We start from the raw sequence: 17,043 nt of genomic DNA, 5'->3' as shown, positions 1-17,043 counted from the left end.
TCATGGGGTTGCAAAGAGTCGGACACGACTGAGCGACTGATCTGATCTGAATCCACCATCATGGTATTACACACAACATTGCTTTTGATCATGGAAGCTACTTATCAGCAAATGAAGTGTGTCAATGGCCCCATGCTCGTGGGATTCACTGGTTTTACCATGTTGCCTGCTATCCTGAAGCTACTGGTTTGATCAAATGGTGGAAAGGCCTTTTGAAGACTCTGTTACAGTACCAGCAACAGTGGCAATCCAGGCAGGACTACTAACAGCCCAGACCCTTCAGGAATGAGTTTGGGTCACCCCACCAGGTAAAGAGCCATGACTAGCTGAGGTGCTTGCTGAAGGCAGAAAGAATACAATATGAGTAGTGGGAGAAGGCAGTTATAAATTCCCAGTACAACAACATGACCAGTTATAGAAATGTGATTTCTGTAATTGCAGAACTACAATTTTTATATTTCCTCATTTTGTTATGAATGTGTGTGTATAAAAATAAAATCGTTTTTCCCCTTTCTTATTCCCTATCATGTAACATAAGATGTATTGACTTTATATTATAATATTTAAGTATCATGACCTTGTCATTGGCTTTATTTGGAGATTAGGTATGGTTTAAGAAGATGTGTATTAACAAGAGGTGGACCTGTGATTGTAAAATTTATGTGCCAACTTTACTGAGCCAGAGTGTCCAGACACTTGGTCAAATATTATTCTGAGTAAGTCTGTGAAGGTTTTTCTTCATGAGATTAACATTTGAATCAGTAGACTGAGTAAAGCAGGTTGCTCTCCCTTATGTAGGTGAGTCTTATCCAATCAGTTGAAGGTCTGAGTAGAAAAAAAGGGCTGAGTAAGAGGGAACTCTTCTGCCTGACTGCTTGGTTGGGACATTGGTCCTTCTGGCCTCTAGACTCAGATTGAAACATCAAATGGATGAAGATAGATATTCTATATCTTAAATATTTATATTTTAAATATTATCTATTATATACTTAAAATATTGGCTCTGTTTCTCTGAAAAACTCCAATCCAGGTATTATATCTTCTATTTAAAACAACTCTATTGAGGCACATTTTGCATATCATAATTCACCCTTTTCAAGCATATAACCCAATGATGCTTTTATCCCAGATTCATCAAGTTCTCCAGCATAAATCAGTTTTAGAACACTTTGATCAACCCAATATGATCTCTCATATACATTTAATGTTAATCTCCCTCACCCCCTACCCCTAATAATTTGTAGTCTACTTTCCATCTTCATAGCTTTTCCTTTTCTGGATAGTTTACATAAATGGAAATTTATGTGACCTCTTTTATCTGGCTTCTTTGAGTATGCTTTTCTGGTTTATCCACATTGTAGCATGCATGCATAGTCTGTTCCTTTTTTATTGTTGAATAGTATTTCACTGTATGGAGAGAGCATATTTTGTCCATCATTCACTTGTTTTTGGAATTTAGGTTGTTTTCAATCGGGCTATTATGAACTGGACATGGAACAACAGACTGGTTCCAAATAGGAGAAGGAGTATGTCAAGGCTGTATATTGTCACCCTGCTTATTTAACTTCTATGCAGAGTACATCATTATAAACGCTGAGCTGGAGGAAGCACAGGCTGGAATCAAGATTGCCAGGAGAAATATCAATAACCTCAGATATGCAGATGACACCACCCTTATGGCAGAAAGTGAAGAGGAACTAAAAAACCTCTTGATGAAAGTGAAAGAGGAGAGTGAAAATGTTGGCTTAAAGCTCAACATTCAGAAAACGAAGATCATGGCATCTGGTCTCATCACTTCATGGGAAATAGATGTGGAAACAGTGTCAAACTTTATTTTTAGGGGCTCCAAAATCACTGTAGATGGTGATTGCAGTCATGAAATTAAAGATGCTTACTCCTTGGGAGGAAAGTTATGACCAACCTAGACAGTATATTAAAAAGCAGAGATATTAGTTTGCCCACAAAGGTTAGTCTAGTCAAGGCTATGGTTTTTCCTGTGGTCATGTATGGATGTGAGAGTTGGACTGTAAAGAAAACTAAGTACAGAAGAATTGATGCTTTTGAACTGTGGTGTTGGAGAAGACTCTTGAGAGTCCCTTGGACTGCAAGGAGATGCAACCAGTCCATCCTAAAGGAGATCAGTCCTGGGTGTTCATTAGAAGGACTGATGCTGAGGCTGAAACTCCAATACTTTGGCCACCTCATGCGAAGAGTTGACTCATTGGAAAAGACCCTGATGCTGGGAGGGATTGGGGGCAGGAGGAAAAGGGGACGACAGAGGATGAGATGGCTGGATGGCATCACCGACTCGATGCACATGAGTTTGGGTGAACTCCGGGAGTTGGTAATGGACAGGGAGGCCTGGCGTGCTGCGATTCATGGGTTGCAAAGAGTCGGACACCACTGAGTGACTGAACTGAACTCTTTATGACTAAAGCCACTAAGAACATTCCTGTGACAGTCGTTATATGGATACACTCTCACTTCTCTTAGATTGATATCTAAACGTGAAATTACTGGATCACAAGGTAAATTTATGTTTAACATTTTAAGAAACTGCCGAACTGCCAAAATGGCTCTACCATTTTACCTTTGCCACCAACAGTTTGTGAAGATTCCTGTTTCTCCATATCTCTCAAAAGTTAGTTATTACATATATTTTAACATATGGCCATTACTGAAAAATAATACCCCCAAAAGATTTTTAGAATATTCATTGAGGAGGAAACGACCCTCTCTCAGAAACTGACTGAGGTCCTCCAGCGAGCAGAGGGCGCTCCAAGACCGGGCGCCTTCTCTTAGCTGCTACAGCGCCATCTTAGTGAGATCTCCGTTGCTAGGAGACGGAGAAGCGTCCTTTGGCTTGGGAACCCTGCCACACCGCTCTCCCAAGTTTTCTCTAGCCTGAGGTCTGAGATCTAAGGTCACATTCCCTTGCAGGGGCAGTCCCAGAAGGCTCTTTTCTGGGGACGTTTTCCTCCTACCCTTTTAATGCTGGCCGTGGCAGGTGGAGGATCCTCGTCTAGATTCAGCTATGTCTAAGAAAGGGAAAAAAGCCAAGGTGCCGTTGTCGGATGAGGAGCAGCTGCTTCTGTTTCAGCAGAAGTTGCTGGCAGAGGAGGAGATGGCCAAGAAGAAAGAGAGGCTCCTGAACCAGTTCTTGAAGGTGATGGGTTTTTGCATTACTCTCTGCCCAACCCCACCCACCCCCTGCCCTGGTCCTGTCGCCTTGACCCTGTCTTTGTGGCAGCCTCATTTTCATGGTAGCCTCCCCTCCCCCTGGAAATCTTAAGACCCAGATAGACTTAGATTTCAGCAATATTGTATGGGGGAAGGAGCAGTTCTCTGTGAAGCATGGAGGTAGGGAGATGGCATAGAGCTGGACAATCACTACTGAGCCCCAGAACTGGGATAGTAGGTGCTATCATATGTCTGAGCCATCTGAAAGTCTGATATTCTCCCTCGAGATGAGCCATTACAAACAATGTCCTGCTCTGATGCCTCCATCCAGAAGGAAACTCACCATAGCCCTCCCTAAAATGCCACTGGGCAGATCCTGTCTTACTTAAGACCCTCCCAAAACAAGAGTAAAAACTCCTGAATGTTAGCCATCGGGTCCCTCAGAAAAGACAAAGGGTAAGATGTTAGTTGACAAACTAAGTTTGATCTTGTTTGTTGTACTGTATCAGGGCTTTTAGCCCTGACCTCTGGAGTTGTTGTTGTTGTTCAGTGGCTAAGTCATATCTGATTCTTTGCAACCCCATGGACTGTAGCACTCCAGGCTCCTGTGTCCTCTATTATCTCCCAGAGTTTGCTCAAATTCATTTGTCCATTGAATCAGTGATGCTATCTAACCATCTCACCATTTGACCTCTGGTGTGTATGTGGGGTGGGATATATTTATTCCTTCCCACAGGACAAGCTGGCCAAGGAGGAGCACAACAGTGCTCTGAACCTTAATAAGATTAACACACAGTGGAGAACGGTCCTTCGGGAAATCAAGACAAGAGAGCTTCATAAGGACATTGAGATCCTCAGCCAAACATTTGAACGAGTGGTGGACTGCAAGGACAGTGTCATCAAGGCAAGCTCTCTTCCCAAAGAAACCCTTGATTATGACTGCCTTTGATCTCTTAATAGAATGGGCCTAGTGAATTAATTCATGTTAAAGCGCTCCCAAGACACATGCTGTGATGCTGCTAGGCTATCGTTCATTTCACTGAAGTGAAAAATAGAATACTGAGCTGTCATCCCTCCCCTTCTGTTAGAGGAGCCATTCTCCTTGATCATCTACTGCCTCAAACCAGTACTATACAGTATTAGAGTTGAAAGGCAGAGTAGACATCACCCAATGACTTGAACTTAGTCCTAAACTTTCATTTCAATGTGAGAAGGCTTAGTTCCAGAGAGAAGCAGTTTGCCCAAGGTCACACAGCTAGTCAGTGAGAGAGCTGTGACTATAGCACGGATTTCTTGATTCCCACTCCAGTGCTTTATGCAACCAATTCCATGTGGCCTCTTGGATTCAACTTCAGTGGCCCTGGATGAGGTTGTGAAGATCTCCATCCGTAAGAGCAGTTCTAGATCTCTAACCAATTCAATCAGCTAACTTTATGCCCTTGGGAGGTTCTTGAGTTGAGTACATACCATCTTTTTCTGCAAGGGATTTTTTTCTCTTGAATGTCAAGTCCCTATATTTAGGATCCCTCAATATCTGTTCGTGTTTGTTGCACTGTTCTTACAACTGAACTCATGAGTTCCTCCTCTCTCCAGTCCCCTTTCCCATACTCCACAATCTGGTCTTCCTCATACTCTCTGTTTGGGTGGCTGGTGCCATTCACCATCACCCAACCCGGGAATCTGGGAATCATTCTAGCTTTGGCCTCCATCCCTGACTTCTGGTACTAAGTCTTATGTAAGTCTTCTGCTTGAATAAGTCACACCCTGCTCTTTCCCACTATCCTGCAGTAGTTGAGACCTGGGTATTATCTCTATTGCAATAACTTCTTATCTTCCAGTGTTTGATTGTCTACACAATGACCAGGATTATCTTTCTGAAACAAAAATCTGTTCCTGTTACTCCACTGTGTAAATCTCCGTAGTGGCTCCATAAATAATGGCTCCCTTCCTCCACAGAAGGAACAGCAAAGCCTTTCATGATCTGGCCTCTACCTGGACCTTTCATAGAGCCAGCCTTCTTTCCTGTGGCTTTGCACATGCTGTTCCCTCTGTCTGGAATTCTCTTTTCCTTATCTCCTCATTTTTCCTGGCAAATTCTTACTCCTCCTCCAAGAGTGACACAAATGACATCTCTACTATGAAGCCTTCCCCAGTGCACTCTGTCTTTTCTATCCCCTTATCACTGGGGAATCATCAACCTCATAGCATTTTCCATGTTGTGCTGTAACATTTTTTCAAATTTTATAAAATGGGAATTTAATCTGCACCTGTTTTTTTGTTTTCTCAGAATTTATTTGTAATTTTCTGTTTATATAACCTTTTCTACTGCAAGACTTCAGACTCCTTTGGAGACAGTGAAAGTCTTTTCATCTCTGAATCCTCAGTATCCAGCACAGTGCTGGTACAGAGCAGATTTAGTACACCTTAGCTGAGTGAGTGAATAGTCTCCGATTATCAGCACCTATTTCATAAGATCTTATCCATACTAAAGTCGCTCAGTCATGTCTGACTCTTTGCGACCCCACGAAATTCTTTGCAACTCCCTGACGGGGCTGTAGCCCGCCAGGCCCCGCTGTCCATGGTATTCTCTAGGCAAGAATAGTGGAATGGGTTGCCATTCTCTACTCCAGGGGATCTTCCCAACCCAGGGATTGAACCTGGGTCTCCTGCATCAGAGGCAGATTCTTTATTGTCTGAGCTACCAGGGAAGCCCCATACTAAACATATAAGTAAAAGCTAGCAATGTGGTAGTTTACAGTGAGTGGATCATCTGGACATTTCGTAAAGGCTTTTTTGCTTTATTCATTTTAATTTGTTTTGCTTTTTTGAATAAGTAGTTCACCCACATTATTCAAAATTCAAAAGATAAAAAAGTTATGTACAGAAAAGTTCCCTCCCACTGGTGCCTTTCAACCACCCAGTGCCCCTCCTGGTAATTTTTGTTGCATGAATAAAGCTTTTTTTTACACAGATGGTAGTATTACATAGTGTTCTGCCTCTTGCCTTTTTCATTTAATAATATATCCTGGGGACTATTCCACATTAGCCCATGCTTCTCATTGTGTTTTACAACTGCATAGTATTCTGTATTGTGGTTTAACATGTTACTTTGTCCTCAGTATTTCCTGTGTTTTGGTAATTCCAACTAGAAGCTTGCAGGTGCTGTGTTCTTTCATAGAAGCTATTGATTAATTCATTGTGGGTTGCAAAATGCTGATTTTCTTTTTTTTAATGCTGATTTTCTAATAGTATCATTCTTTTTTCATTTATTAGTTCAAATACTTCTATAAAGAGATACTTACTATCATTTACCATTCAGTTACCCAGAGGTATAATTTATATAAAAAATGCCTGACTCTTTCTCTTCCCTTTTATAAACCAGTTTTTTTTTAAAAAATTGGCATCCTCTAATGGGAATTGATTTTTTTTTAAGTATCCTGATAAACTCATAATCAAACACATTTGATATTTTTTAACCCATTGCCATTCTTATCCTTATTGATGTTCACACTGTTGCTTTTTTTTTTTTTTTTTTTTGCCAGTGGATGTCTTCTCATTATCTATTATAGCTACATCACAAATCACCTTAAATTAGCGACTTACAACAATTTATTTCACTCTCTCTCCGGGTTCTATAGGTTGACTTAGCTTAGCAGGGAGGTTCTCGCCTGGCACCTCTCACACGGTTTTCAGTGAGATGACACTTGGGGGCTTGACTGAGCTGCATGTGTAAGGTGACTGGCATTGATTCTGACTGTCCACTGGGATCTCAGCGGGGCTGTTGACTGGAATGAATGCTTTCACAGGGCCCCTCCACCGGCACTAGCTTCTTACATTCCAAAGCGGGACAACCCGAGATCCCAGAGCCAAAGAATTGGCATTTAGGTACTAGGGAAAATAGGAACTAGCTAGCTGAATACATTTTTTTCTCACCCAGCTGCCATTCAGCCAAAGTGGTAACTCTGTTTCCTACCCAGTCTTTAGCAAAGGACCTGTCGGAAGCCGAGGAGCAGCACGCCCACGCCCTGCGCAGCCACCTGCACAGCATCGACCAGCTCTTGGCCCTGCAGAGATGCCGGCTCAACCTCCTAGAGGAAAATTACAACATGGAGCTAGAGGCCCTAACCAAGGAGTTTGAGACTGAAAGGTGTGGGGGCCTAAGAGGAGCTATGGGGGGGGGGGGGGGGAGGGTGTTGAGCCCAGGGCCGTATCCAGAGCCTATGTCAAGATGCTACCTGTAAGCAGCCACCCACTTTTAGCAATCAAAATCCTACCCATCTACCTACCTGGAAGATAGCGATAGTATGGGGAAATTAACAAGATGGCACCATTCAGGCCCTCTCGCCCTACCGTCTCATGCCCTCTGCCCCATGTTCTGTAAACAATGATTATGTGATTGCTGAGGTCACTTGTAGCACTGCGCATGCGCATCAGGAGGTACTCGGTTGGTTCCGGCCTCCTTTGTGCGGTGTGCCTATATGAGCATCACCTGGAAAAGCCCAGAAGGGTTGTGTGCAGTTATGTTGTGTTATGTTATGTCTATGGGTGCAGCGTCAGCCAGAAGAGAGGCTGTGTTATGGCTGCCATGCCAGCCAGGAGAGAATAAACCTGGCTACAGTTCCTATAGTGTCTGCGTCTTCTTCCAACCTCTTAGCTCTGGGCTTACCTATCCTGGGTTCAGCGAACAGTGTGGACAGTGTGAACAGCAAGAAAATTGGCATCCGGAACAGGATCAGCAATACAGATGGGAAAGAGACTTTTCACTGCAACATTTTGTACTTTTTTATTTTTTTATCATATGAGTATATTTCCTATTCAAAAATCAAACTAATATTATTCATTTTTTCTGGCCCGGCAAAGGACAGAACCTGCGCTCCTTCTATCCTTCTTCAGTACCTACGAGTTTGTACCATTCGTATAGTTTTATTACATTCTGCTTTGCATTGTCATTATTGGTCCTTATGCTTTATGCCTCAGAGCAGGAACAGTATCTTATCTCCTACAGGAAAACAATTATTGACCAACATGAAAAAGAGATTCACTACCTACAAGATGTCTTCATGGCCATGGAGCAGAACTACATAGATTCTGAATATGAAAGCAAGCTGGAGTTCCAGAGCATGTGGGACGATCTGAAAAACAAGGTACCGAGGGAGAGCAGATGGGCAGGAGGTGGGAAAAAGGGAGAAAAAAGTTCTGAAGGTAGTAGAGCTAGAAGAGATCCCTTTAACCAATACAGTCAATAAAATGCCTGTTGCCACTGTAGGTAGACCCCTGCGGCTTTTTGTAATCTTGTGAAAATTGGTGAGGACGAAAGACCATCTGAAATACCAAGAAAATGCATTTTAGAGCTAACACACACCAAGGAGATCCTCTCACTTCAGCCCTGTGATCTGTAGAAGAAGAAATTAAGGTCCAAAGTGGACTTTAATGACCTGCCAAAGTCAGGCTGCTGATCTGTGATCAAGCCAGGGGGGAAGTCCAGTTCTCCTGCCACTTGGCCTCAAGAGCTTCCACCACCTTGGAGGCTGCCCACTTAGCCAGCCTGCAGACCTGGGTTTGGAGGGTAGAGTGCTTTGTTTTCATTTTGGCCTATAATGTTTCATACAAACTTTTATAAGCTTTCTACATTTAAAAATTGGAAGATTTCACAAGAAAATCCAAAACTGCAACTTCCCCTAAACAATTTAAAGATCTGGTAACAGTGGGCCACATTTTCAAATGGGGACGTTCCCATGGAGCTGAGCAGCTGTGCCCTCACCGCCCCCACCCCCCACCAATGGGGCATTTCCTTCGGGATTCACCACCGGCCCCACATAGCCCATAGCACTTATTTATATCATCTGCCTGGTCTTTGTAGGCATTTTCACTGGCAACCTCTGCACCATGCTGTGCTACAAACAGTTCAAGAGGGGGAGGTGTTGGTGCCAGAGAAAGGGCGCTAATAGGTTAAGTCCAAACACTGGCTATTTGGGGATCACTTCCCAGAATTTAGAAGAGAAGCACTTTCTAAGACTGCAACTGGAGAACATAGTAGAAGATCTGTGGAGAAGGTTCCAGGATGCACTCAAGAATTACACTGATGCTACAGAGGATCGAAAGATTGCCTTCGAGACTCTCAAGGTGAAGGACGAGAAAAGCTCCAGAGAGATTGAAGCACAGATGAAAAAAATACAGAAACTACAGGTTAGTGCAGCTCACCTGGGCGACTCACTGCTTTAACTGCTCCGTTATCCCCTGTTCTTCCCGTTTCCCCTGGGCTTCATCACTGTCTGGGGAGAGATGGTATGCTCTGATTTCAGTCCCCAGAGAGTCCTTCTATCTGTTCTACTGAAGACCCTCACGTAGTCAAGTGTTTCCTCTAATCTACCCTGTTCCTCTAGGATTCCATCATTATTTTTAAAGGCAAGATCCTGGTGCACAGCCGCGAGAGTGAAGAACAGAATCAGGACATTCGTGAAGACAAGGAGTTGGTCCTGGTACAACTGCGAAAACTTAAGGCCCAGAGGACTCAGGCCCGGGGAATAGCACAGGAGAACTTAGTCAAACTCACCCTGGAAAGCAGTGCTACCCTCAAGGCCCTGAGGGAGATTGTTGACAAGGTAACAAAGGGAGAGGGTAGCCAGAACAGAACCAGGGAACCTGGCTCCCTGCAGAGTGAAAGGGGCTGGCAAAACAGAGGGCTTCCCCCAGCTTCCTACCTGAGTGCACACTTGGAATACCTATTTTATTTCATGTTCCCTTGCCTTTCACGTATTATTTCATTTATTTAATATTTATTTCTTTTATTTCTGGGCTGCATTGGGTCTTAGTTGTGGCATGCGAGTTTCTCTCTAGTTCTGGCGCACAGGCTCAGTGGTTGCAGGACACGGGCTCTCTAGTTGAGGCACTCGGGCTTAGTTGTTCCACGGTATATGGGATCTTAGTTCCCCAACCAGGGGCGGAACCCATGTCCCCTGCACTGGAAGGCAGATCCTTAGCCACTGGACCACCAGGAAGTCCCTCACCTCTCACCTCTTCAATTTAATGAGTTAATAGTGAATGGGTTTTAGAAGAATATAAAATATCTGAATAGTGCTTGTAAGCCCTTTGTGTTGGATGTATTACTTTTGTATCCCATTTGGCTAAGTAGCTTCCCTGGATTGAAGCAGGGTAACCAACTCCACTATTTCCCCTTCCCAATCCCTTTCCTAATAGAAGGTTTCTGCTTGCTTCCAACAGGGTGAAAAGATTCTTAAACTTGCTGAAATATGTAGGAAATTTGAAACAGAAGAAGAAAAAGTGCTGCCTTTTTATTCATCGGTGTTGACTCCCAAGGAGCAGGAAGAGATAGAGACAATGGACCTAGAGGAGTTTAATGAAGAGCTTGGAAAGGTAAGGTTCCATGGGCCCAAGGCCACCACCTGAGGCTGGGGTGACAGAGCACTGGGCTACACTTGCTGACAGATCCTACCACACACCTTCTCCCTGTAACTCACTCCCAGGTGATAATGGACTACAAAGGGATGGAGAATTTCTGGAAAAGGTACAACAAAGTGAAACTGGAGCAACTGAGCCTTCGGCACAGACGTGCTCAGTTGTTAGAAATCAATGAGAAGCTGCGGGAGATGCTCAGGCAGTACTTGGATGGCATCTCCGTGAGTGATGAAGTGCTGAGCCAGCTCAACCCACTCTTCATCGTCAATCACCGCAGCAACTTACCCCAGCTCCTGCCCATGCCCACAGCCCAGCCAGGTGACAAAAAACCTCCAGCCACTTACAACATCATTGAAGCCGCTCATGTGGTCTCCCACACCCTGTGATACAAGGGGAAAACCTCTTTTCAATTCCCAGAGAATGTTTTGAGAAACCCAAGGACTTTGCTATTAAAAATCACCATGGAGTTTATGAGGTCTCTATATCTTTTCCATGTTGGATTAAACAGTCTACTTAGAGGATATTAGGCATACAGCAGCCCTAGGGAGTAGAGAGGGCTTCCCAGGTGGCACTAGTGGTAAAAAAAAAAAAACACCTGCCAATGCAAGAGACGTAAGAGATGCGGGTTCGATCCCTGGGTTGGGAAGACCACCTGGAGGAGGGTACAGCAACCCACTCCAGTATTCTTGCCTGGAGAATCCCCATGGACAGAGGAGCCTAGGGGCTTACAGTCCATGGGGTCACAAAGAGTCTGCCACGACTGAAGCGACCCGGCACACACAAAGCACAGGGAGTAGAGAGAGTAGCCAGGCAACTTCCCCAACGCTTACTTCTCAGTGAGGTATTGCTCCTCGGTGTCGGGACACCACGGGAGCCAAAACCCATGCTTTCAGTACCCAGAGATCCTATGGTCCTTGGTGTAAGTTAGGATAGGAAGAGGAGGCCAGGAGAACTGATCCAAAGCCTCCGACCACCCCCTGCCAAGCAGAACCCAACTAAGAATGCCTTTTTCCTCAGCCCTTTATCTCATTCCCACTTACATAGGCAGCCGCAGAAAGTATCAGGTGAAGAATGCAAAGTTTTTAAAAAATTGTTTATTATTTCTTTTTGCTCTTGTTTCGTTTCTCTTCCTTGAGCTTCTTTTTGGAGATTTTAGGACTGCTGGCCTTTCTGTATAGATGATACCCAATGAGGCCCAGGAGGGCTGGCACCATGGCCATGCCTACCAGAGGCAAAATGCCCTTCACCAGCTTCTGCCAGTAGTTGGCTCGGATCAGTGCAATCAGTTCCACATCAAAATGCAGCTCTGCATCCGCTGGAGGCAGAGAGGAGGTGAAGGTTAGAATCCCTGTGCACTGTATCCAGGGCTCAGAATCTGAATGCAAATAGGGAGGGCAGACCACACCGCAGCAACATCTGTGAAGTTGGCAAGATTTAAATGTGGGGCTGAGTTCTCTTAATGCAAGAGGCAGAGGAGGGTTATGAGGCTATTGAGTGATAGTCATGTTTACCCCAAATATACAAGTGTGGCTTGTCTTCACTGACAGGTCTTTGACACAACAGGAGAACCTTTGTGAAAAGTACAGGCCGTTCTCCATTTATAAGTTAGAGAACTTCTGTACTATGTATCTCTAAACAGCCACATGGATAGAATCTTTGCAAGGCTGAAATTAATTGGACTTAAACTAGACTTTTTAAAATGTCACCAACCAGTAAGCACACTCACTGTGACTCTTTAAAAAAAGAAAAAAACAGGTGTTTCAACATGGCTAGAGAGGCAGGATGTGGTTTAAGACGTTCGGAATGGAGAAATGAACAGGAGTGAGATGGGGGAGAATGTAAACAAGCAGTGCTGGAGATGAGGAGGCAACAGAGCTTTGGGTAAAAGAATTTCTCTTTAGTCCCCTGACCCTCTGTCTGGGTCTACCTCTAAGCTAGAACTTAGGATAAGAATTTTTATCCCAGTACAACTCATTTTAGCTAATGGAACATTTCTTATAACCAAAAGCAAGAGATCTGTGTCTCGGAAAATCTGTTTAGGCTCAGGCCTTAAAAAATAGGTATTAGCAGTGACCTGTGAGGGCTTGGCTTTTTTTAAGTTTTGGGGTTTTTTTTTTTATGTGGACCATTTTTAAAGTCTTTATTGAATTTGTTACAATATTGCTTCTGTTTTGTTTTGGTTTTTTGGCCCAGAGACATGGAACTCACACCCCCAGCATTGGAAGGGGAAGTGTTAACTAGAACCCCAGGGAGGCCCCCAGGCTTGGCTTTTAAATGTTTTTATTTTATTTTGAATTATTTGACTGTGACCATTTTCACCAGCTCTTCTCTAGTGGAGGCTGAAAGGAACTGTGGAGATGTGGTGAGGAGCCATGCCGGCTGCACAAATGACAGTCTGGAGTTGTAGGGAAAGCACAGGAAAGCAGCCCAGAGCTCTCAGAGAGGTAGCACAGGCAGCAGACTCGTGTGGCTCAAGCAAGGGTTGCCTCCCTAGAAAGTGGCCGGCTGCCAGAGGACAAGCCAGGTGGCTTTAACAGGTTATATGTCTCTAGTGCCTGCTGGTGATCTGAGGAGGAAAAAGGAGGCCCTGCAGAAGGAGGCATCAGCCAGTCCTACACCATTTAGCAAACTGGGTTTCGACCTTCTCAGGCTTCAAAGTGCATAGCTCCTTGTAGCTCCTAGGGACTGTTTCTTTTTTGTTTGTTTGTGGCTTTGCTCTCTGGCATGTGGGATCTTAGTTCCCCGACCAGGGCTCACACCCGTGCTCTCTGAGTTGGAAGCACAGAGTCCTAACCTCTGGATCGCCAGGGAAATCCCAGGGACTGGGTATCTCGAGAGCCAGAGAGCCGCCTCATCAGATTACCTGGGATAGATGGTGGAAATCCCCGTTTTCCATAGGCCAGGTGAGAAGGGATGATTACCCTTCGCTTCTCTCTAAGAAAAGGAATGTGAGTCATAGCCAGGGGTAGAACCAGGTGGGCCAACCGCCTCAGTCCATCTGAAGTCCCACCAACAAGACCCTCTGAATATTCACACTCAAAACAAGAACTTTCCCACCTGAGCACCAAACAGGTTGACTGGCCAAGGTGTCTCAATTCCACCAACAGAACCCCCAGCCAGAAAAAGCCTGAGGCTTCATCCAGAGCCTCCATGCCCAGAGACCAGGGCCTACCCAGTACGAAGCCAGAGCCCATTCTCCTGCCTCCTCTAGGAGCAGAGACGGCCTCCACCCATGCAGAAGGGGTACACCCAAGCCCACCCCTGCCCAGATACTCACCCCACACACATGTCTAGAAGGCTCTGCTCCAGACCTTGAGGAAGAAGACACAAATGAATAGGAAGCTATCTACATTCCCCAAATCCTGGGAGAGGAAGATCAAATATTCCCCATGACCCTCAGTTGAGCTCCCCACTTCTGAAATCTCTGGCTTCCAATGTGGTATGCGGCAAGAGGAGTACTAGGAGTGGGATTTGAACCTCCGGAGGTGAGTGGTAGAACCCTGGGTGGGGGTGGGGGTTGGGTTGGGGTGGGGTGGGGAGGGCATTTCCAAGGTAGCTGAGAGGTTAAAGAAACTAAGAATGGGCTTAGGTTGGGAAGAAATGGAATGGGAAGTGCAGCTCACGTACCTGGTATCACCTGCTTTTGGCCAAGTTCTATAACCAGAGGGTCTCTGGTCAGAGACGTGTCAAAGATGCGTCCATCTACCAGGCTGCCCTGGGGGTGGGAGGGAGAGCACCTAGAGCGCCCACCTATACCGCTCCCTCCCAGCAGGGTGCGCACACACCTGGCCTCGGCCCGCAACCCCTAGCAGCTGCAGTCTAACGTTCCCTTTCGGGCAGAAAGGAACAGGAAGCCCCAAAAGGGCTGGCACTTCTCGGAGATCCCTCCACCCTTCACTTCACTGCGGAAGAGCAGGGAAGAGGAAAAGGTAGGGAAGAGGTACGCCCCTCCCCCTCGCCACGTGCCGGAGGACCCCAGAGCTGGAGTTACTCCCTGACCGCTTGCCACGTGTCCAAGCCAAAGCTGACGTGTTTCAGCGGGGCGCCGCCCCCGGGGCCCCGCCGCTGCCCCCCAGGCCCCTCACCGAGTAGTGTATGTGAAGCGTGTCTCCAAAGGTAGCAGGCTCAGCACACGGCTCGGGGGGCTCCACCTATGATCGCACTACACGAGTCAGGGAGGTTCCTGCCCCTCGACGCGGCACCCCCAATTCGGTGCTTGCACTCCCTCCTCCCCGCTCCCAGGATCCTTTAGACCCCGACCTTCCCCGCAACCGGGCCCGACCTCCATCCACAGCGCCTGCCCGGGATTCTCCCCTCCTCACCAGAGTCTCCACTTGGAGGGTCCGGACGGGACTTTCGGTTTCGGACCCAGCCTCCGCCTGACACACCGCCCCCCTGAGCAGCAGCAGCAGCAGCAGCAGCAGTCGGAGCGGGAGAAGTGAGGGGCGCAGAGTCATAACTGGGTGCGGGCAAGGCTCTGGGCACGCAAGACAAGCCGCTGGATGACAGGGGCTGGGACCGCAGTTCCTTCGGCGCCCAGGCCAGACTGGATGGGACGGGGCGGGTCGCGACGCGCCAGCTCCTCCTCCCGCAGCCCTTCCTCCACCTAGTCCCCACCTCCTGCAGGGAGGAGGCCACGGGAGCTCTCCCGGCCCTCTGAGATCCCGAGGGTGAGACTCCGACCTGTCGGTTAGCCGTTCGTTGGGTCCCACAGCGAGGGGCTGAGTCACATCGTAGCATACATTTTCGATTACCTATTGTGTTCCAGACACTTGTCTGTAATCCTCAAAACCACCTTGAAAGGTAGACATAATTGTTTCTATTTCACAGATGAGGAACTGAGTGTTCGGGTTAAGTAACTTTAACTTACTCAAGTTAAACTAGCTAGTTTAGCTTAACTAACTAGGTTAAACTAATTTAACTAGCTAGGTGGTGACAGAGGCAGGATTCAACCCTAGGACTACCTGAGTCTAGTCCAGTCCCCTCGCTCCCTGCTCTTTCCTCTTAAGTCTCCTCACACCTATCTTGGCAGGATCTGACTGGCTCACCCCAGCCCAGCAGTTGTCAAAGATGGCAGCCCTCTCCCACATCCAGCCTTTCAGCTTGCATTCCTGGAGGTCATATACCCAAAAGGAGGCAGGGTGCTGTCCCATAACCCCACCCTTAGGGACGTTAGATGAAAAGAGCACTGGGCTGTTTACGGTAAGGAGGGGGTGCATCCCTGGTCTTTTCCTGTCTGTCAAAAGGGCAGCTACATACACCCCTTTTGTTTGTGCAAGGACTTCAGTTTTTAGGAGTTTTTCTATTATTTCAGGTGACCCTACCAATCCCCTTCTGCATGATTCAAGTCCTCACTGCCCACTTAGGCTTTAGGTATCTGGATTCTGCCCATCAGTGAGCTCACAGTCATCATTGTTTGGGGTCACCTCTTAGGCCTTGTCCTCCTTAACATCTCTCCGGTCCATGATGCCCATGAGCTCTGACTGCCCTCCCAATTTTAGACACAACTTGTGTACTGCAGGCCTCCACCTGGATGTCTGATCAGTACCTCAAACCCACACACACACTACCATACTCATTGCTCTTTCTCCTCCATCCCACCTGTAACAATCTGGATTTTGCACCCAGCGTCCTGTTTCTATTTGTTCTGCTATCAGCCTTCTCTATGATTCTTCTCTCACTTGCCCCACATCCAACCAGTCTCCTCTGGATTCTCCCTCTACAGCCTCTCCAGCTCTCTTTCCATTCCCATGGCTACCACCCTAATTAATCCTTCATTCTTTCTTTCTTTGGGATTGCTGTGCTGGGGTGTTCTCTCTGGTTGCAGTGAGCAGTGGCTACTCTCTAGTTGTGGAGAGCAGCCTTCTCATTGCGGTGGTTTCTCTTATTTTGCGGCATAGGCTCTAGGCTGCTGGGGCTTCAGGAGCTGCAGCTTGAAAGCCCTTAAAGCACAAGCTCACTAGTTGTGGTGCATGGGCTTAGTTGCCCCGAAGCATGTGGAATCTTCCTGGACCAAGGATCTAACCCGTGTCCCCCGAATTGGCAGGCAGATTCTTAACCACTGGACCACCAGGGAAGTCCCTCTTTTGGGTTATCTTTTTTTCTTTAAAGCCTCCTTCTAGGGGTGATGGAACACTCTATATCTTGATAGGGATGTGGGTTACATGGGTATATGCTTATCAAACTGTATGTGTGCACTGTATGCAAATTCTACCTCAAATTTTTTAAAAAGGAAACAAAACCAAACACAAAAAAACTGTATTAAAAAAAAAACCCAAAACTATTATTTCCAAGTCTCCCTTCAAGTCTGATGGTCAATAAGACATAATATTGTCCTGGACTTTCAGGGAGGCTGCTTAAAAGGAGCTAATTTAGCTAAGAAATGTGTCATAGTGCCTCACCTCCTCCCCCAGTCTCCTTCCCTTCCTTCTTCCTGTTGCCTGGAAT

The 17,043-nt window shown here is 46.2% G+C and overlaps 2 protein-coding genes across 3 annotated transcripts; one reads left to right on the top strand and one right to left on the bottom strand.

Annotated features, from left to right (window-relative positions):
* The first annotated feature begins 2,844 nt into the window (after window positions 1-2,844).
* CCDC65 (coiled-coil domain containing 65) lies at window positions 2,845-11,067 on the top strand. The gene is made up of 8 exons (XM_019960673.2): window positions 2,845-3,166; window positions 3,917-4,084; window positions 7,158-7,327; window positions 8,186-8,324; window positions 9,169-9,366; window positions 9,564-9,782; window positions 10,402-10,554; window positions 10,665-11,067. The coding sequence occupies exons 1-8, from the start codon at window positions 3,035-3,037 to the stop codon at window positions 10,980-10,982; spliced, it is 1,497 nt and encodes a 498-aa protein (XP_019816232.1). The 5' UTR covers window positions 2,845-3,034; the 3' UTR covers window positions 10,983-11,067.
* A 603-nt stretch (window positions 11,068-11,670) lies between these two features.
* On the bottom strand, window positions 11,671-15,172 carry FKBP11 (FKBP prolyl isomerase 11). Of its 2 annotated transcripts, XM_019960671.2 has the most exons (6): window positions 14,919-15,169; window positions 14,682-14,747; window positions 14,224-14,311; window positions 13,874-13,907; window positions 13,460-13,530; window positions 11,671-11,911 (listed from the first exon to the last, which is right to left on the bottom strand). In XM_019960671.2, the coding sequence occupies exons 1-6, from the start codon at window positions 15,051-15,053 to the stop codon at window positions 11,694-11,696; spliced, it is 612 nt and encodes a 203-aa protein (XP_019816230.2). In that variant the 5' UTR covers window positions 15,054-15,169; the 3' UTR covers window positions 11,671-11,693. The 2 variants fall into 2 exon arrangements, with proteins under 2 accessions (XP_019816230.2, XP_019816231.2); XM_019960672.2 differs by lacking the exon at window positions 14,682-14,747 and having other exon boundaries at window positions 14,919-15,172.
* Window positions 15,173-17,043: the final 1,871 nt, after the last annotated feature.

Source organism: Bos indicus, chromosome 5 (genome assembly GCF_029378745.1).
Source record: "Bos indicus isolate NIAB-ARS_2022 breed Sahiwal x Tharparkar chromosome 5, NIAB-ARS_B.indTharparkar_mat_pri_1.0, whole genome shotgun sequence".
Lineage (NCBI taxonomy): Eukaryota > Metazoa > Chordata > Mammalia > Artiodactyla > Bovidae > Bos > Bos indicus.
This window is presented reverse-complemented; position numbering and strand designations above follow the sequence as displayed.